Genomic DNA, 21,991 nt, shown 5'->3' with positions numbered 1-21,991 from the left:
TATCAATTTTCAACATTCCCAGAGTCAGCACAAACTCAGATAATGATATATATCACTCAATAAAGATTTCAGTTCACTAAAATAGGGGATATTAGCCCAAACAAAAATTTAAAAAAACCCGGAACTTTACTTATTTTGATTGAAAACAGCAACTCAACATAGAAAGTTGCACACATTTGTTTGGGTTGTGCTAAAAGTGGTTTGAAGATTCTAGCTTCTTGTGTTTATGAGTTATGCCCATTTTTTTTACATCACAATGTACTGTATTTATTTCATAATAGCATTATTTGTCCTCGTAAGGATTTATACATAGGTGAAATTCCTCTCGTTCTCTGAATAGTTGAGACATTTCAGTCTGGAACAAAGTGGTGAGCTCCGCTGCCAGCGTGGCTAAAAACTTCTACTTACTCTGATGATCTATCAATAATTGAATCAATGTCCCAATCAAACATGCTTCACTTGTAAACAAATAAAACCTTTTTCCAGGTTAATTTATCAGATGATTAATAAAATGATTACTTAACGGCAGGAAGGAACGTGCCTGTTTCCATGACAATGTCTCCACCCAGTGAGGATGATGAGGGATTGGACCGACCGTATGATGATGTCATTGCTGACGTCACCACCAAGCATAATTTCTAAACTAAACTTTCTCTCTTATGTTGTTTGTTCGACTGTATATTTTTAAAGGTTAAATATACGGCACTCACTGTCACTAAATGTCCCACTAGAGCACCAGCGTCTCAGACCAAAACAAAAGGGGGCTACGGCCCACCAGACTTTATTCAGAAAAACAATAATTTTACCTCACAGCTCATCGTTACAACACACTTCATTCAAACTGGACAGAAACAAAATGAAACTCACTCAAAACCGTCTTTGTTAGTCTTTCCACTAAGTCGTTCCAACAATCACTAACTCTGGTTTGGTCGAAATAAATCCTTAATTCACCAAGTTAGATAAGAAAAGAACAGCTCTCCTCACAGATGAACAGTTTCACACAAGGGACTCACATGCACTCATGCGCACTCGGCCAGACCAGCTGAACAAAGCACAGAGAGGCTGCCATAACAACACTGGCAGAGGGGGTGTGACGTCATCCTCTACTCAGGACGCTATTACTTTTTCTTTATATAGCAAATAGTTGTTTGCTGCTATATTGATGACCTTTAAAATATAATTACTGTTTTTTGTATAATGTGTTTCTCTTATTCTCTTTTGTACACAATATTCAATATTTTTTCAATAAAGTAAAAAGAAAAAGTTCATTGTCACCATGGCCTTTTTTAAATTGTTGCTTTGATGTTTTAACTTTTGTTTTATTGATTGTTTTTGGTTTAATAGTTGTAACTTTTGATCACGTAAGCTTTAAGGCCTGGACACTGACAAAGTGCAGTTAAAGCCCCAACATTTTGTGTAGGAAATTAACATTTCTGACTCTTGGCAACTCCTAGTGTTTAGGCCAATGAATGATGACAGACTATAACTGCAGTATTTATCTGAAACAGGAAACTGGACGATCACAAAGCTGCTCGCTTCCGTTAAAACAAGTTCACACATTTCAGCACAAACGGACAAACACATCCCCATCAACTAACGCACACCACGCTGTAGTGAGAAACCACCAGCTTCAGACCACAGTTCACTGGAATCAACAGCAGGAAGCTGCTGCATGCAGGGTGAAAAAAACTACAAATGTATTAATTGTATTAAAGGCCAGTTTGAGATGCAGAAAATGCACAACCAAGTATCTAAAATCCTAAACATTCATATTCTTCTTAAAGTACAAGTCTGGGAATATTCTATATTTTTCTTTTATTTGTCATCAAGTCCCATGTGCAGGAAACTGGACGACCACAGAGCTGTCAGCATCTGTTAACAGATGCACCTAGGGGTACAAATCATTAGGCCGAACACCCTTCTTTGATGATGAAAATAATAAACCAAACTGGCACATATCATACATCTACAGCAATCATTATACATGTGCCGGGCACAGACAAAATGATGTAAACACTTCATGACAATAAAGGACTACCTTTGAAGTAACTCCATCATTGTTTGTCAAATACAGTGTACACTGTTAATAAATAAGTACACAAAGTACAACAGATGCTGATCGTGGATGTATAATTAGAACTGGATACAATGTTCATTCCCATGAAAGTTGCATGAAGCCAAAAAGCCACTTCCCACTGTAAAGAAATTACCCAGATGAATGCATGGGTTGCTGCAGCCCATAGAGCATGCGCACCAGAGACTTCCACCGGCCAAGCTAGCAGCTAACCTCTGGTTTAGCCCTCCGCTAACTTGAATGGGGATAAAATGATTTAATCGTGTGGCTCTTCTTCTTCTTGACTTTCCAAATGTTATTGGACCGAATGAATCAAATACTGATGGTAAAACGAGTCATTTCGTGGGGGTTGTGATGTTAAAAAAAATGTATCCACTATTTTACAGCCGCTTCTTTTACAGTGTAAGTCAATGGGAAAAAGTGGTACGAAGAATTTAAGAAATATGATTAAATGACATAATGTTATACATTCTTGTACAGTCGGTGGCGGTATGCACCTTTTAAAGTTGTTTGCAATATGCCAGGAAATCGAGAGAAGACAAAGAAGAAGCTACTTTCATTGGAAAAGAGTTGGCAACTCAGTAAACGGGGCTTCTGTCACTCGCTGCTGTGATGACAGATTAGAATATAAGAATAAAGAGGTATAAAACGGCTATTTAACTTTTTAGTAAAGTCTTAAATAGGAATCTGGGGTTGTGCTGATGGGCAGAAATAAGTGCAGAGAAATGACATGTTCTTGCATCTTTCACCATCCTATTATAAAGGAGTAATAACTCTCTCATAGCCACAAAGTGGACCTGGAGACCTGATTTCTTCCATCTGCGTTCTGCTCTTCTGCATTTCTTTTTACAGCTTCGAGTACTGTCATTTAACCATGGCTGTTTTCTAGTCTTTGAGTTTGGTCTATGGAGCTATGAGATCTAAGGTTGAAGAACACAGGAAGTTAAAAGAATCAACCAAATCGTTGGTGTTGGAGGAATCGGGAAACACATTGCCAGGAGAATTGAACAGTGTAGAGAATTTAGAGGCACTATGCTCATTAAGGACGCATGTGTACTCAGAGCGGGATAATTCAGTACTAGCAGCCTCTAATTCACAGTTAAAAATAATGACACAAACATGTCCCTGATTTCCACAGATGGTCTTCTCAGACCCAGACCCAAGTCCATTTTCTGTGGACGAGTCATTGGACATGTGACAGTCTGGACTCCAATAAGACACAGCAATGCTCTTGTTAATGAATCAGTTTTCTGTTGACACACGAGCTCCATGTTCAGAGTGCGTGACAGCCTTTTGCAGGACAAAGAAATGCTGGTGCTGAACAGAGACACGAAGGAGGGAAGTGGACGAAATGTTTGCAGAACTGTGAGACGCTTTAGAAAATGTGTTGAAGGACCTGATTCAAACTGGAACATGTTGAGTGTGCGAATAAAACGTGCAGAGTTTCCTCCAGAGTGAGACCTCTGTCCAAATTCAGAGGATCTAAACCACAAGTGACCTTCATGGACACTAAAAGTCTCCAAAAGACATGTTTCAGTCCAAACATGTCAACATGTGACATCACACTGACCTCACTCTGACATTACTGATCAACAGTAATCAATAGTGAGTGTGTAGACTGTGTGTGAGAGTCAGTGAGAGAAGTCAGAGTGAAGAAGAAGCTGACAAAGCGTCCTCCGGTCTTCATCCGTCCTCCATCAGCTGCTTCACCTCCATTTTTTCTCTGATCCAAAGTCAGATCGAATCAATAATCAAAGATCCAGCGACAGACCGATCAAACAGATTGCTCAGCCAGCAGAGGAGCGTCTTCTGTTCTTCTCTCTGCAGAGGAGACAGAGGACAGTCAGACAGAGACAAACACAGAGACCTCTGACCTGTGTCTTCATACTGACCTTTGACTTTGAGCTGCACTGTTTTCAGTCTCAGGATGTCCCTGCTGTAGACTCTGCACTTATAAGTTCCTCCGTCTCTGTCTGTGGGGGATTTCAGGGTCAGACTGAGGTCTCCAGTTCTCAGCAGGTCTTCCTTCATTTCTGTTCGGCCTCTGTAAACCTGGTCCTGTTCTCCAGACCGGTCAGAGTCTTTCTGAAACACGTGGACCATCCAGTAGTCTCTGTCCGTCCACTTCACTTCAGTGTCCTCAGGCAGGTCAGCTGTGGTCTTGAAGGGCAGCAGGACAGACTCCACCCCCTCCTCCACCTCCACCTGGTAGACTGAGAGGACAACAGACACAACATCAGCTGTACAGACGGCAGCAGGAAGTGAAATCCGACCCCTTGTCCCATCTGACAGAGACAGTGTTGTCTTTGCTGTCTGTACAATCAGCAGCACAACTGACTGTTTATTAAATCACTGAGTATTAATGTCAAATGGACTCAGTCAAATCTTTATCAGCTGTCTCTGAGACACAGTTAGAGTCTAATTATTGGACTTCACTAAAACTTACGACAGAAAGAGAATATTAATAATATCATTATTGTTATTATATGAATCTAATAGACAGCACTGACCTCTGACCTGGAGCTCCACCTGTTTCTCCATCAGGATCCTTCTCTCCCTGCTGTAGACAGTGCAGGTGTAGGTGTTACTGTCTGTGTCTGTGAGGTATTTCAGGGTCAGACTGAGGTCTCCAGTTCTCAGCAGGTCTTCCTTCATCTCTGTTCGGCCTCTGTAAAGACTGAACTGTTCTCCAGACCGGTCAGAGTCTTTCTGATACAGGTGGACCATCCTGTAGTAACTGTCCCTCCACTTCACTTCCGTGTCCTCAGGCAGGCCAGCTGTGGTCTTGAAGGGCAGCAGGACAGACTCCACCCCCTCCTCCACCTCCATCTGACAGACTGAGAGGACAACAGACACAACATCAGCTGTACAGACGGCAGCAGCAGTTTGGAATAAGTGAATTCTTCCAAAGCTGGAGAGAAACCTGAAGGCAAGAACCAGAGCTGAAGAATTCACTGGATTCAAGCAAATGAGCATCTTTATAGCAACTAAAGCTGAATCACTGAAGTGAGTTTTTTTTTACATCAACATCACATCTGAGAAGGAAATTTACAGCAGTAATTTATTCAGAGATGATTTAAACACCAACAATGATTTAATTTGGAATCAAATGGTGAAAAGGATGTTTAATGAATCCAAATCATCACATTTAAAGCTGATTATCAGAATGACATCAAATCTTTCGGATCAGGTTCAGGTCCTGAGTCCCACTTGGTGTTGGTTCAGATACTGTAACGCTTGGTTCAGGTTCAGGAAAGATGGTGGTTTTGGTTCAATACTTACAAAGTCTCGTGCTTCAAGTCAACGTTGACTTTTTCAGCATTGAACCATAAAGACCTCCATCTTTCCTGAACCTGAACCTGAACCTGAACCTGGAGCTGGGAGGCTCCAGACTCCAGCAGAAAACCTGCTGGATCAGGATCTAGTTTCCAGGAGCAGATATTGTAGGAAACTCCTGAAACATGTTAGTTGGTGTTGAAGTGGAAACCTTCACTTTGTCTGATCTGGATCCAGTTTTGTTCAAGAGAACATTAGTGAACGTTTCCAGGTGGAGCCGACAGCTTCGAGCAGAGCTTCACCAACTGTTTCTGACAGTTTTTCCATCCACAGTCATCTCTGTGTTAGCATGGGAGCCAATCACTGAGCAGCATTATTAATGAGCCTCCAATGATCAAAGTGATTAAAGGTGGACACACAGTTGGAGGAGGTGGAGCTGCTCCTGTGAGCTCCTTAAAGACAAAGAAGAGAAATTCACTAATTTGATGTTGAAAGAAGTTGTAAACTTCACTAGTGAGGATTTATTATCTTTCACTACTTCTCGACATTCATCTGATCAAAGCTGCTGTTTCTGTCGTCAATATTTCTGTGTTCCTTTACAAACGTCTTCAACATGTGAAGAATTGATCGTCAGTCTTTCATTGATGCTGCATTTCTTTGTTCTAAGTGACGAACACATTTGGTGTTTCTTTCAGCTGCTTCCTTCCACTTTCAGATCAATACTGTCCAACTCTGATTGGAAAGCAATAACTTATATATATCATTGATCGCCTGTATTATTCTTGTTTTCTCTTATAATGTCATTTCCTCTTTTGATTGATACATTGTGAATTTGAAATGTTGCAGATGATCAATATTTGTCAGATATTTGATGCCCCAGTTTTTATTGATCATCTCTGTGGACTTTAAAGAATTGATCAAAGCGCATTCATGTACAATAAGTGGCGTCCTATTGAAGTGAATGTATTATTACAGACGTCATTTTCTGATCAGTAAATATTGATTGTTTCATAATCACATATGAGCCAGACATCAGTCCTTCATGTCTCAGACTAATCTTTGTTCTGCCAGCTGATCTGGATCTGATGCAGATGTTTAGTCTCCAAATATCACAACCATCGAAATGGAAACAGAGTTCAGTTCTCCATTTGAGTCTCTTCAAGATGGAGGAGGAAACAATCTTTGTGTGAATGAAACTCCAATCAGCTCCAAATATGAGCTGGACATTCATGAAGGTTTCCAGCTCAACACAAATGTTACTAGAGCCAAATATTTCACAGATCAATAATCAATAATCAACATTATCTGTCAGATGTTCCATCAGTCCCTTGTTGAGAAGTGATGTTGTGATTATATCAGCTTCCCTTTGGCTGCGACGGTTAAAGAGACACATTTCACTTTGAGATGACATTTAGCTTCTTATGAAAACATTTAATATTCATCACAATAACTGGACCTTTGTAATAATATAATAATATAATATTCAAACCTCTCAACACAGTTTCTTTCACTGTTTGAAGTGAAATCCGTCCCCTTGTCCCATCTGACAGAGACAGTGTTGTCTTTGCTGTCTGTACAATCAGCAGCACAGCTGACTGTTTATTAAATCACTGAGTATTAATGTCAAATGGACTCAGTCAAATCTTTATCAGCTGTCTCTGAGACACAGTTACAGTCTAATTATTGGACTTCACTAAAACTTATGACAGAAAGTGAATATTAATAATATCATTATTGTTATTATATGAATCTAATAGACAGCACTGACCTTTGACCCGGAGCTCCACCTGTTTCTTCAACAGGATCCTTCCCTCCCTGCTGTAGACGGTGCAGGTGTAGGTGTTACTGTCTGTGTCTGTGGGGGATTTCAGGGTCAGACTGAGGTCTCCAGTTCTCAGCAGGTCTTCCTTCATCTCTGTTCGGCCTCTGTAAAGACTGAACTGTTCTCCAGACCGGTCAGAGTCTTTCTGATACACGTGGACCATCCTGTAGTATCTGTCCGTCCACTTCACTTCCGTGTCCTCAGGCAGGCCAGCTGTTGTCTTGAAGGGCAGCAGGACAGACTCCACCCCCTCCTCCACCTCCACCTGACAGACTGAGAGGACAACAGACACAACATCAGCTGTACAGACGGCAGCAGCAGTTTGGAATAAGTGAATTCTTCCAAAGCTGTAGAGAAACCTGAAGGCCAGAACCAGATCAGAGCAGCAGGTCACAGCGGACAGAAATACAGGAAGTCACAGCAGGTGTTTCTGATGGCGCTGAGGTGTTTTTGTCCACGTGGTGCTTCACAGTAATGTCTCATGTCAGAGCTGAACGGCTGCATGTTGCTTTTCTTTGTCACTTTTACATTTCTGACTTCAGATGAAACGTTTGTTTTCATCTCTGTTCTGAAAATGAATCTCAGCTCCACACAGCATTTCAGACACATGTTCATCATCCATCCAAAACCTGTCTCATTGTTTCCGTGGCAACGTCACTGACTCCACAGGATTCACTCAGATCATTTCTACATTTCTGTCAAAGCTGATCTTTTTCAGCTCCGACTCTCTGACTCTGGATAAAGTCATATATCGTCCCATCCCTACCCACCTGGTATTGGTTTAGATACTGAAACACTTTGGTTCAGGTTCAGGAAAGATGGTGGTTTTGCACTGACCTCTGACCCGGAGCTCCACTTTTTTCTCCATCAGGATCCTTCCCTCCCTGCTGTAGACGGTGCAGGTGTAGGTGTTTCTGTCTCTCTCTGTGGGGAATTTCAGGGTCAGACTGAGGTCTTCAGGTTTCAGCAGGTTTCCCTTCATCTCTGTTCGGTCTCGGTAAAGACTGAACTGTTCTCCAGACCGGTCAGACCTGTTCTCATACACGTGGACCGTCCTGTTGTAACTGTCCCTCCACTTCACTGTGAAGTCTTTAGGCAGGTGAACTGTGGTTTTGCAGGGCAGCAGGACAGACTCCACCCCTGAATCCACCTCCACCTGACAGACTGAGAGGACAACAGACACAACATCAGCTGTACAGACGGCAGCAGGAACTCTGATGTCTTCAACAACACTACACTCAGTATTGATCACTTCATGATCATTAAACAGATCTGATGGACATCTCAGTCAGCAGTGAGACTTTACATTTTGACAAAAACAACCTGAGCAGCATTTTTCTGTATTTTTTGACTAGTTTATGAGGATGTTGAAGCAGTAGTACCCAACCCATCAAACTGTAAGAATACAATGTTGCACTAACAGCCAATCAGTAAATTCCAGTTACTTCCAGCTCGCTGCTGCAGATCCTTCCTTTATAATATATCAGCCTGAGCACATGTTAATGACAGCAGCTGTGTGATCTGATAGTTCAGATACAGTTAGAGACGACAGAAGGTCTCCAGGCAGAAACACACTCAGTGTTTCACATGTTTGTTCTGTTTCCTAAGTTAGACAACAGAGTGAGTGAGAAACAGATTTGGTCATAAAACTAGCTGTTAACCAGCCGTCACTGCAAGCTGCTGATCAAATCTGTATTTTATGAGCACGACATCGTCTGACAGTCAACAGAACTGCAGGTTCATGACAGCAGCTGTGAGATATATCCACATTTAAAATGAACTTTTCATCATGTGACTTGTGGCTCTGTGTTGAACATGTTCTAATAGATCTGTAGCAGATCAGGATGATTTATGCAGCAGCCCCTGTATGATATGTAATACAGGAAGACTCCTCACTGCTGACAGATGGAGCAGTGATGAGGGAGCGCCTCCTGGTGGCAGAGAAGAGAACAGCATGTTGCATTTAATGAGGTTGGAGGATCACGTGTGCTCGCTGCAGCAGCCCTGCAGGGGAGCTGCAACCAAACCTCAGCAGAAAAGTTGGACACTTTGAAGTGTCCCGCTGTATGGAGGAGACCCTGTCCCCTGTGGTTGGTGCTTGGTCCTGGCTGATGGGGGCAGGAGGTTGGTGTCAGAGGAACAGAGGCTGTGGGAGGGGGTGTGGTGATGGAGAAGGAGGTCGGTGACGTAGCTGAACTAACAACTACTCGTTCATTTTGAATCAGTTTGTGTTCTTGTTTCCTCTCAAGGAAAATTAATCTTCATCCCTTCAAACTGACAAGAAGCTGCTGAGATTTTACTGAGAATCCACAAAAGTTCCTTGAAGACAAACCAGAGATAACGACAGAAACTGATTCTTTACTTCTACACAGTCCTCCACTGGGAGGCATCAGGAGCTGTTGTTAGTGACTGATTCAGTCTCAGGTTGTTCCTGGTTGGTTCCTCACTCGTTTCTTGGTAACTACTCAAAGTGTTGCAGACATGTTTGATGAAGAACAGATAGTGATTGAGCCTCCACAGTCAGCCATGTTTCACACACATCAGCACAGAAACAATGAAGAACTAATGTTTCTCAGCAGCATTCGACCAGATGACTGAGCACAACTCACGGAGGAACATTTACTAAAGCTGCCGCACAGGACTGTCAGGGCTGCAACACTTAAGCTGCAGGAGTTTTAAAATCCTGACTGGCATCACGCACATCAGGAGAAATTCAACAGACGTTCCTCTCTCTCATCTCAAACATGCACACACCACAAGATCTGAAAATAATGGCGCGTCACACACACTACAGGATATTAAGATTACCGTGTCAGAGGGAGCGATGCCCCACCTCACGCGATCTCACGGGGAGGCAGACGTAAACAAACAATGGAGATGGAGGTGGTGCAACATCTGGCTGTGGTAACGTTAATGATTTGCAGTGAGAAGAAACAAAAGCGGGATCACGAGTCTGGGTGGGGAGACAGGGTCAACACGGGTTGTCAAGTCTCCAGAGAGAACTGGAGGTGAAATTTTAACTGTCAGTTTTAATATATGTCAACAGTAGCTAGTATGCTTGCTAACGTTAGCCTCAAGGGCTAGAATGTATACCGTTGCTTGGCAACACCGTCAGTGTCACCGTCTCCTTGTAGACTTGTCTCTCTCATTGGCTGTTGTGTACTGACGTAGTCATAAAGATTTTAAATCCTAAATATCAAAAAGCCCCGATGAGTCTGCGAGCAGGTCGGGAGGCTTAAGACTGGATCTGTAAACCCCTCACATTACCAGATAATCACGATCCCAAATCAGATTTCTCCTCCGATGGGGTGAATCGGGGATAGTTGTTTTACTGTTTTCAGGTTAGCCTGCTGTTTAATACCACAGAAGAAGAAAATGGTCCTTCTCTGTCCAGATAAATGCTGTAGACCACACGACAAACTGTTTAGTAAAGTTATGTTGGAGAGCTGATTTTTACTCATGACTGAGTGACTTTGAGAGTTTTCTTCCTTCTGGAACAAAACCTGGAAGTTTCTCTTCAGCTCTCTGCATCAGTTGTTTTTAACTCTCAACTCTTTTAGTTTGTGGAAGAAGTGCGTATGAGAGTCAGTCAGCCTCAACAGTCAAGGAGCAACAAGGGTAAAGATGATAACCATTGGCATGATGGGTAATGCAGTAGTAGTGACACACCTGACATGAAATACGGGCGACAATGTACAAAAAGACCCCCAGCAGCAAGACCGACAGCCAGGAGAACCAGGAGAACCAGGAGAACTTTGGCCCAGGATGGAAATCGTTCTGTAGGAAACAAAGAACATCAGGAACATGACCTCTGACCTCTGACCTGTATCTACAGCACTGACCTCTGACCTGTATCTACAGCACTGACTTCTGACCTGTATCTACAGCACTGACTTCTGACCTGTATCTACAGTAGGTTTAGGGTTTGTTGCTGACCTTTGACCTTCAGCTGTATGTTTCTCACTCTCCGTTGTCCTCCTAACTCTCTGGCGGTGCAGGTGTAGGTGCCGCTGTCAGAGAGGAGGAGTTTTGTCAGATTGAGGCTGAGGTCTCCAGTTTCCAGAGCGTCAGCCATCATGGATGTTCGGCCGCTGTAAATCTGGTTTTGATGTGTAAGTTCATCACCTTCCTGCTGACGCTGGTGGACGGTTGGAGGATTGAGATCGTCGCGGCTCCACACCACTGTGGGGTCCTTCATTTCAAAAGTTTCAAACTCACAGGGCAGCTGGACAGACTCCATCCCTGAATACACCTCCACCTGGTGGACTGAGAGAACAAACCACAACATCAGCAGGAACTCTAATGGCAACAGGACTCACTGCCGTGATGTTGCTAGGTACGCGTTCATATATAAACTAAAAAAAACCTTGCTGTCAAAGAATTTGGTGTAATTTATTATCAGGCTGCAGCTTCTCACCTGCTCACAATGCACACACACACACACACACACACACACACACAAAGAGAGAGAGCACAGTCAGAACAGCAGAGAGGCGGTGGAGATTACTCAAACTGACCACAACTACACTCATTACTGTAAGTAAATGCAATAAAACCTTTGCAAGTAAAAAGCCAATACTTTATCAATACACCTGGTCAACAAGCATGGAAAGCAGGAATATAAATTTATTTTATTGACATTTTAGATTTGTTTTCAGTGAAATATTATTGGGTCTATATAGTGACTTTGCTGTTGCTGCTCTAGAAACAACATTTAGATATATTTAAAATATAAATTCTAATCTTTTTTCTGAATGTTTTCTTTTTTAAAAGGATATATTTTTTAAAATGCAATTATTTAGTAACGAAAAACAACCGATAAGAGTATAAATAAAAGTAGCACTATCGATAAAATCCTAATGACATCCATCCCTAAACATGAGTTTAACACTACAATTTGTCAAAAAAACACAAATTTTATTATTTATTGGGGACCCACTAAAATGATCACCTGTGGGTTCCGGGGACTCACTACATTGAAAACCTGTCAACATCACTGTCTTATAACCCTTGACCTCACTGTGAGGTCATCCATCTCAAAAGTCTGAAACTCACAGGTCGGTAGGACAAACTCCACCCCCTCATACACCTCCACAGCTGAGGCATGCTGGGAAACTGTGAGGACAGTCTGACTGGACAGTCTTCTACATTCATGAGGATTTAAAGAAACATTTGAAAATATGCTACCTTTAATATGTTTGTCATGTTTTTATTTGAAGAAAACATCGTCATGGAGCTTAAACTGGCTAATGAAGTTAAGATAAAAGAAATACAGATTAAAGACATGACGGACTGAGGTGATGATCAGATCAGAGGGAGGAAGGTTATCTAACAGTGCACAAGGATCACAACCACCACAAACATCTTCATCTTCCTGTAAAAACTACAACAACCACAATAATCTGCTTCTCACTAAACTAACACTTCAAAAAACACATTCAGGACATCAGTTCACAGCCAGCTGTCACTTTCCTCCTCCTGATAATCTACTGACACTGTGAAAACTGTAGTTTCACTTTAAACTGTTTCCAGTGAAGCAGCTGTTGGAATGTAAAGAAACAGGCTGAGCAGAATTCACACAAACCTTATTGTGATAGATAGATGTGGCTGCTGAGCTAACTGCCAACATATTTGGTAGCAGCTAAAATGCTGCTGTTAGCCAACCAAAATATTTCCCCAAGCTAGTTGTCTGGTCACTGTTTGTGTATTTTGGTCCTTCATGGCTCCTGTACTAGAGAAACACAAAATTGTAACTTATGGATGGGGTGTTTTTAGGCTTTGTGATTCTGTTGACTATTACCTGCCTGTATGTTGCAGCTCAGCTGATTTTAGATTGATGGCAAAGGTAGAGGAGTTGGAGGATCGAAGTGAGAATGAAAACACAAGGTAAGTTTAAAATGGTTATAGTTTGAGGTTTTGTCATTTCCTGTTTTATTTTGTAGTGTGTTTCTCTCCTTGTGTGTCTTGCGGTTTTACTTCCTGTCTTTGTTTGCTTTCCCTCCAGTTTTGATTGTTGGCCCCTCCTTGATTGTTTGCACCTGTTTCTCGTTGTCTCACCTCCCTTAGGGTGTTTAGTCCAGGTCTTTTCCTTTGTTCAGTGTCGGATCATTGTGCGTTCGACGCCTTTATGTGCATTTTTCATTGTACCTTGTTCCCGTGCCCAGTTCTGGCTTTTCTTACTGTAATTTGGTTTGTATGGATTCTTTGTCTCCCTTGGACCGTGTCTGGATTCTGGACTTTACATGCTCCCTGTCAGATTTGTTTAGCCTTGTTGGACTCATTTCTTGGTTTCAACCTCTGCCAGCAGGTAACCCATTAACCCACTAAAAAGTCTCCATCTCTAGTCTAAATGACTACCGCCCTGTGGCTCTCACCCCCATTCTGATGAAAGTTTTGAGAAATTGGTTCTCCAGCACATAAAGAACAACATTCCAGCCAACCTGGACCCCCTCCAGTTTGCTTTCAGAACCAACAGATCCACAGAGGATGCCATCTCCACTGCCATCCACTCAGTTTTCACACACCTTGGGAACAACAACATCAGAATGTTGTTTGTTGATTTTCAGCTCAGCATTCAACACAATCTCCCCCATGAAACTGATTGGCAAACTTAGCACTCTGGGCTTGAGTACCACACTCTGTAATTGGATATTGGACTTCCTTACAAACCCCAGACAGTTCGGATTGGCAGTCACACCTCCTCCACGCTCGTGGTGAACACCGGAGCCCCTCAGGGCTGTGCGCTCAGCCCCCTCCTGTTCACGCTGTACACTCATGATTGTAGCCCCTGAAAACTTTGTTGTGAAGTTTGCGGATGACACCACCATCATCGGCTGGATTACAAACAACAATAAGACTTAGTATCAGAAGGAAATCAACAATCTTGCAGAGTGGTGCACAGAGAACAACCTACTGCTCAACATCAGCAAAACCAAGGAGTGGATCGTTGATTTTAGGAAAAAGGAGGCAAAGACACACACCCGTCTACATCAGTGGAGCTGAGGTGGAGCAGGTGAATAGTTTTAGGTTCCTGGGAATCAGCATCACAAAGAACCTGACATGGTCCTCTCACATCTCCACCCTGGTCAAGAAAGCTCAGAAACATTTCCTAAGGAAGCATAAGAAGGCAAAATTCCCATGCCTTATTAACTTTTACAGAGGAGCAACAGAAAGCATCCTGACTGGAAACATCCCAAACTGGCATGGGATGGCTATGAGGTGGGAGGTGGGAACTAGGAGGTGGGAGACGGGAGCTGTGAGATGGGAGCTATGAGATGGAAGGTTGGAACTGGGAGATGGGAGATGGGAGCTATGAGATGGAAGGTGGGAACTGGGAGGTGGGAGATGGGAGCTATGAGATGGGAGGTGGGAGGTGAGAGGTGGAAGGTGGGAACTGGGAGGTGGGAGATGGGAGCTATGAGATGGAAGGTGGGAACTGGGAGGTGGGAGATGGGAGCTATGAGCTAGGAGGTGAGAGCTATGAGCAGGGAGGTTGGAGGTCAGGCTGAGAGGTGGGAGGCAAAACTGAGAGGAGAAGCTGGATGCTCCCAGCTCCCACAAAGTGTGAAGTTGATCGGACGAATGGTTCACACACGCACACATACAAAAATTCATACATACCTTGCTATATAGTTAATGATCCAAATAGACGTAAGAAAAAGAACAACTGGAGAGACAATCTCCAGATCTTTTGTCATTTTGCACTATCAATACATATTTTTGACTTTACTAAGACTCAGAATGTCTCATCAACATGGTTCTTATATTCCTGCAACACTGACACTGTCCTCTCCATTAATATACACATATTTAATGTGTGCTGAACACATGCTGAGAGACAGGTAGAAACATCACAATGATTTCAGATTACACACGTTTTTAATACATACTGTCCCAGAAAATGTATTGTGCCACAGTGTCATGCCAGATAATGATATTGTTATTACTGAGCAGACCGAACTGTTCTGATAACAACATATGACAAGCTAAGACATCTCTCTACAAACTCACCTTCAACCTTCAGCTTGACGGAGTACCTGGATATCTTCTTCTGTCCATTGCTATGAGCTGTAATCCAACACACATATGTTCCAGAGTCGTTGGTGGTGACGTTCTTCAGGACAACAGAAGCGTCTCCGTCCTTCATCTCTGGATCTCTCAGCTCCACTCGACCGTGGAAAGATGGAAGCTGGTAGTCTTCATATGTGTGGCCGTCTCTGACAAAGAAGACATATTGACCTGACTTCAGGTCAGTTCTGCTCCACTCCAACAGTGAGATGGGGACATCTCTGGGACCCTCACAATCAAGAGTGACGTCCTGTCCAGGCATCACTTTCACCTCCTGTGAGTCTGAACAAAAACAGAAAGAAAACCAGGAATCAAAAGTCTGAATCTTGAGTTTATCTGCTGTGGAGGCGGTTTGGAGACGTTTCTACACAGATTACATATCCACACACAAACATATACACACAAAAAAAAACTTTGTCCTTCACCCCCCGCGGGTGGTCTCATCCTTCGAGCTCGGGTCCTCTACCAGAGGCCTGGGAGCTTGAGGGTTCTGCGCAGTATTTTTGCTGTTCCCAGTACTGCGCTCTTCACACACACACACACATATATATATATATATATATATATATATATATAAGTGAGCCAACTGACAGAGGCTGAGAGAGGTGCAATGAGAAAGCAAGTACCCAAGAAGTACAACCAGATGCCCATACCTGAAGCACTCGAAACTGCCAAACAAAGGCTTGGCCAGCCGCCTAAAGAGATACACGAGAGAGAATGTGGCCAGAAGAATAAACCGGCTGTTCGCAACTCAACCTGCGAAAGTGTACGCTCAATGGCAGGGTAATAACAGCAGAGCAGACCCACCAAGGCTGGAAACGGAGCAGTACTGGAAAAGTATATGGGAGAGGGAGGCATCACACAACAGCGATGCACAGTGGCTGGCGGCTCTGAGAAAGGACCACAGCAACCTCCCTGAACAGAACCCAGTCACCATCACAGCGGCAGACATCCAAGAAAGAGTCTCAGGTATGAAGAACTGGACAGCACCAGGCCCTGACAGGATCCACGCCTACTGGCTAAAGAAGCTCACTGCACTCCATGAGCGCATGGCTTACCGAAGGGCGCACAATCCTGATCCTGAAGGATCCCGCAAAGGGTACAGTCCCATCCAACTATCGGCCAATAACCTGTCTCTCCACAACATGGAAGCTCATGTCAGGCATCATCGCGGCTAAGATAAGTGGATCATGGATCAATGATGGATCAATACATGAGCAAAGCACAGAAGGGCATTGGCAGAGGAACTAGAGGAGCCAAACACCAACTCCTGGTTGACAGAACAGTCACCCAAGACTGCAGAGCCCGACACACCAACCTGTGCACTGCCTGGATTGATTACAAGAAAGCATATGACTCAATGCCTCACACATGGATCACTGAATGCTTGGAGATGTACAACATCAACAGGACTCTAAGAGACTTCATTGCGAACTTGATGAGGCTGTGGAAAACCACCCTTGAGGCCAATGGCAAGCCACTTGCACAAGTATCCATCAAATGTGGCATATACCAAGGACTGCTGTTCTGCATAGGTCTGAACCCCCTCAGCCAAATAATCAACAAGACTGGCTATGGATACCGACTCAGGAACGGGGCCACCATCAGTCTCCTCCTCTACATGGATGACATCAAGCTATACGCTAAGAGCGAGTGGGACATCGACTCACTGATCCACACCACCAGGATCTACAGCTCTGACATTGGGATGTCATTCGGGCTTGAGAAGTGCAGTCGAATGGTGACAAATACATTGAGTGGCGTATACATATACATATACATATATATATATATATATATATATATATATATATATATATATATATATTAAACTGTTAAATGGAGTGTAACCTGTCAGTCAGCTGACAAAACAAACAACAATGTCGGCCATGGTAGCTTTACTAGTTGACAAATAATTGTCAGCATGGACAGTAATGTTCACAATATAATTTTATGCAAGCCTGCGACTCACCATTTCATGGCATTGGCATAGCTTGTAATGCTTCATCTTTGTTATAGTGCATATTTGGTTTTTCCTAATTGTGCGTTCAGACCGCCGCCAGCGAAAGCCTCAAAAGCCTCACAATTCACGATGGCTGCACTGTTAACAACGCTGTCCAAAGATCCGTGTTCTCACATATTTGAAAGGCGGCAAAGTTCGGTAACAAAATTCAATTAGTTGCAACCATAAAGTTTCCGGACTTCAACTCTCCTTGACGCCAAGGAACATTATCTTAAAATCAATCCTGAAACAAACAGGGAGACAATGTAAAAAGGCTGAAAAAGGTGTGATGTGGTCGAACCTCTTTAATTCACAGATAAAAACATGCATAGGTGATCATTTGTATCTGATCACCCATGCATTGTTTTTAACTGTGAACATGTCCTGATTTCCACAGATGAAGTTTTCAGGCCCAAAGCAAAGACTAGGTCTAAGGTGTGGCCACGGGAATGAGTTTGGCCAGACACAAGTTGTTGTAAGTTAAGAGTTAGTGATATTAGAAGAGTCATCAACATTCAGCTTTGAGAGGTAAGGTGACAAGATCCACACTCAGCATCACATCACGCTTAGTCCATAAAAGTGCTAAAAGCTTAAAATCCTTAATAAAAGCGGTTAGCCTCGCCGCCACGCCCAGTTGCAGCCAACCAAAAGTCACTAAAGATCCACATGTCCGATGACTGAAAACTTTTACCAAGTTAAAACATGCAGGTAAAAACGGCCAGGAAAACAGTGTAGCGTAGAAACGTGTCTTTAAAACTCGATAACATGTCAACATAATTTATGATGGTTTAAGAGAAGCCTGTGGCAGGAATCCGGCGCAGGCCTGAGGGTGTCACGTACTGTACACAGCTTGTTAAGACCCTTGAGGCAAATTTGTGATTTGATAAATAAAGTTGACTTGACACACACACACACACACACACACACACACACACACAGCGCTCACCTCCACAGGCAGAACCCACAAACAAGATAATCCAACATGTGAGGAAAGTTGAGGATAACAAAGAAGTTGAAGTTTCCATCTGGGCTGCTGCTGTTTCCTCTCTGACTCCCGACTTTACTTTCGCTTCTCCTTCCCGCCACACTGCGCGCTGTTCACCGACTGGGTCCGCACCATTACCACGCCGGCGTACGCCTGCAGTGCGCGTAGTAAGCGGAGTCTGCACACCATTTACATTCCTCAGCCGGCCCGCACAATTCAACTGTGCCAGCTGTGATTTACTGTAACTGAGGGCGGCTGTGCTGCGTTTAGGTGGTGTCAGATATTTGACTACTGACTGAAAACAGCGCTCCTGTCGAGAGATTCAGAACAAAACGTGTGTAAGTGTTTGCAGACACACAGTGATCTGTATGTTTAGTGATGAACGTGAGGAGGGCGTATCTGAGGACTGAACATGTGCTAAAACATGTGATGATGTATTTAGATTACAGCATACAGAGTTACTAACAGTGCACCAGTACGTACCAATACATTTGTAGGCAATGGGGAACAAGAAGTTATGGAATAAGGAGGAAACAGTTCAGGATCTCACAAAGAACTTCTACTGCAGTTATTATTGAACTCCTGGGCACCTTTTCTATTATTACTGCTGCAGTGTGACCATAACACTGAGCAGAAGTCTGGACGTCTCAGGGAGGATGGAGTGATGACTTCTGCATTTAATCTGACATGATTTTATTTACTTTCATTCTGCTGCTCTAGTTCTACATGAATAATTAAAGATAATTAATAAAAAGTCATGAAACATATAGATTAGAGAGACCACTGGGACGTCACAGCTGGTTCCTATGCACATTATTTCACCAGTTTAAAGAACAATGGGATTTAAATGACTAAAAACTAAAAAGCAAGACATAATATCCCTGCTCCCCTTCCTGAGTTGATTCTGTTTTAGAAAACTAATAAATGGCATCAGCTCTGTAATGATGCTCTGTAGGAAAAACAAGGAGCCGCGTCTGCATGAAGTAATGTAGAATAAAGACTCTTTTCTGTAACATACACGATAGATATGAAGATTTATTCCTGCAGCTTTAATAATGAAAGTGACACCGACTAACTCCTGAAACTGAAGACACTTGGCTGTTTTTAAATACTTTGGATTTGCATTTCTGAGCAGTTTAAGATAACAGAAAATATCTTAAGTAAACAGCTCCACTACTGGTGGTATGTGGTTTGTCCTGGACTGACGTTAGAGTCCCTGAATTACTATCCCAGTCCTGCTCTGGATGTGTGTTGATCTTGACCAGACTTTGAGCCTGCAGGTCTCCTGTTTGTTTGCTTCTCCTGATGAACCTGGATATCTCAGCATCTGACAGAATTATTAATCAAATCAAAATGTGACTCCAGATTGTTCAGTTCATTAAACAACAACAACTGTCAGAGCCCAGGCTCAGTGAGCGACGCAGGGAGGCCACACACGATTTAAAGTACTTCAAACTGAGACAAGAGCAAGGTAATAAATGAGTCTGTCAGTCAGTGTTGATGTATGTGAAGGCAAAACCAAGAACCAAAAGGGTCGATGATGATGGTGAGAGACAGATTGAGAAGCCAGTCTAAATAACCAGCAGCCAGCATGAATTAAATAAATAAAGCTGCTTTCATGGCCATCGCTGCATTTTCAGCTACAATCGGTGCTACATGTAAAACTATGAAGATTTGTTCCGTCAGCTGAAAAGATGTCACATGCTGATGAAATACTAAAATATCTGAAATCTTTTTAATGACATCTCTGTCAGACCATTCACCACCTGTCAATCACAGAAGAGACAGAGAGGAAGTTCATTCATGTGACATGACACCATCCATAGCAGCAGGGTCAGCCCCGCCCCTCCTTTTATCAGCAGCTTGCTGAAAAGCTGTGGAGAAGAAACTCTTAGTTGGAAACTTTTAGCTCATTTATGAGGACATTTAGCTCCACTTCAACAACGACATCAAGATGTGCTGCAGTGTTGGCTTTGTGCAGTGGACTCTGAAGGTGAGCTGTGTGTGTGTGTGTGTGTGTGTGTGTGTGTGTGTGTGTGTGTGTGTATTTAATCAAACGCAACAATAGAATTTGTATGTAATGTGAATTAGCTCAACAGGATTCACATACAGTTCATTACTGATGAGTCAAGATATTAATGTGAGACATCTTTAATAACATGAGCAGCAGCAGCACACACTTGACTTTTTTACTGTGTAAAAAAGAACTAAAAACTTAAATAAATAACCTCAAACATTTGTTTGACTTTACTGTCACTGATCAGACCACAAACACACTGATACTGATGATGATCTATGATGAGATCATATCTACACAAAACATTTTAGTAACACAGTTATAAGCTCATGTTACTGCTGATATCTATCAGTCAACATGTCCAACATGACTTTAAAATAACAGAGTTTGACTCACACAGGTGATCTGTTTCTATCATAGACAGATAAACTCTGGATTCAAAAGTCATAATGTCAGCTGTTATTAGAAATCATTGGTTGGTGAAATGAGCTTTGTGTCATCAGGGTTTACGTCCAAACAAATGTGACTGTGGAGCTGTTTCCTTCAAAACTACTAACACTAAAAGTGTTTTTTAAACAAATGTTCTGATGATGTTTGCTTCCTGTTTTTTTCAGACCCACGGGAGGTAACAGCGAAGCTTGGAGAGGACGTCACTCTTCAGTGTCATGCTCCCAGAGGTGCCTCCATCACACTGATAGAGTGGAAAAGAACTGACCTGGAGTCAGAGAAATATACCTTCAACATTAACCCTCTTCAGTGAAATCTCTCTGTCAACCCTGGAACGCACTGTTGCACTTTCAAAATCATCCTCCTGCCCTTCAGACTGCATTCCCACGTGGTCTTTAAAAGCTGTATTTCAGACAGTTGGTCCAGATATTTCAGCCATTATTAACTGCTCTCTGTCTGCTGGTATTTTCCACTCCAACATGCAACTGTTTACCACCTCCGTCTCTAGATCCCTCTGTTTTAAGTTATTTTAGACCCATCTCCAAGCTGCCATCTTCATCAAAGATTTTAGAAAAAGTTGTCTCCACTCAACTTTAAGGAACAACAATCAATTTTTTAAAAATTTCTGGTCTGGTCTTTATTCTGGTATCAGCAGGTGAAACATCCAAAGATTGCAGCTGATACAAAACGCTGCTGCCAGGCTTTTAACACATACTAAGAGAAGCGACCACATCACACCCTTCACTGGTTACCTGTGAGTTTTAGAATTGATTTTAAGATTTTACTGTTTGTTTTTAAAGCCTTGAACGGTCAGGCTCCAGCATATATCTGTGATTTGCTTACTCGCTATGAGCTTGATCGCTGCTTGAGATCCAGGGCCCCTGCTGTCCGGGCCCCTCAGCTGTGGAACTCCCTGGCTGGATCTCAGGAAGGCAAACACAGTATCCTCTTTAAAATCTCTTCTTAAAACTAACTTTTATCGTATGGCTTTTTCTTAATCTGATGGCATTTGTTGCAATTATTTAAATTATTTCATTTTATCATGTTTATATCTTAAGTTCTGGATCTTATTTGCTTTTATTATATTTTTTTATTGTAAAGTACTTTGTAACTTTTTGTTTGGAGACAAAGTGAGAGAGGCAAGATTAAGATGGTTTGGACATGTGCGGACAAGAGATGCTGGTGATGTTGGGAGAAGGAGGCTGAAGATCGAGCTGCCAGGCAAGAGGAAAAGAGGAAGGCCAAGAGGAGGTTTATGGATGTGGTGAGGGAGGACATGCAGGTGGCTGGTGTGAGAGAGG

The 21,991-nt window shown here is 42.7% G+C and overlaps 1 protein-coding gene across 1 annotated transcript; it reads right to left on the bottom strand.

Annotated features, from left to right (window-relative positions):
- Nucleotides 1-1,798: 1,798 nt before the first annotated feature.
- On the bottom strand, nucleotides 1,799-18,367 carry LOC122870114. Its single transcript, XM_044183911.1, has 9 exons — nucleotides 18,188-18,367; nucleotides 15,183-15,521; nucleotides 11,109-11,438; nucleotides 10,842-10,949; nucleotides 8,010-8,336; nucleotides 7,119-7,445; nucleotides 4,585-4,911; nucleotides 3,967-4,287; nucleotides 1,799-3,895 (listed from the first exon to the last, which is right to left on the bottom strand). Exons 1-9 carry the CDS (start codon nucleotides 18,264-18,266, stop codon nucleotides 3,849-3,851), a joined length of 2,205 nt encoding a protein of 734 aa, XP_044039846.1. The 5' UTR covers nucleotides 18,267-18,367; the 3' UTR covers nucleotides 1,799-3,848.
- Between the last annotated feature and the right edge of the window lie 3,624 nt (nucleotides 18,368-21,991).

This window comes from Siniperca chuatsi, linkage group LG22 (genome assembly GCF_020085105.1).
Source record: "Siniperca chuatsi isolate FFG_IHB_CAS linkage group LG22, ASM2008510v1, whole genome shotgun sequence".
Lineage (NCBI taxonomy): Eukaryota > Metazoa > Chordata > Actinopteri > Centrarchiformes > Sinipercidae > Siniperca > Siniperca chuatsi.
The sequence above is the reverse complement of the archived record's forward strand: the minus strand, read 5'-3'. Positions and strand labels throughout refer to the sequence as shown.

Coding starts and splice junctions, on each gene's coding strand:
- LOC122870114 (XM_044183911.1), bottom strand. CDS start 18,266: ATGGAAACTTCAACTTCTTTGTTATCCTCAACTTTCCTCACATGTTGG. Junction 10,950..11,108: donor CATACAGCTGAAGGTCAAAG/GTCAGCAACAAA, acceptor TGTTTCCTACAG/AACGATTTCCATCCTGGGCC. Junction 4,912..7,118: donor GGTGGAGCTCCGGGTCAAAG/GTCAGTGCTGTC, acceptor TTGTCCTCTCAG/TCTGTCAGATGGAGGTGGAG.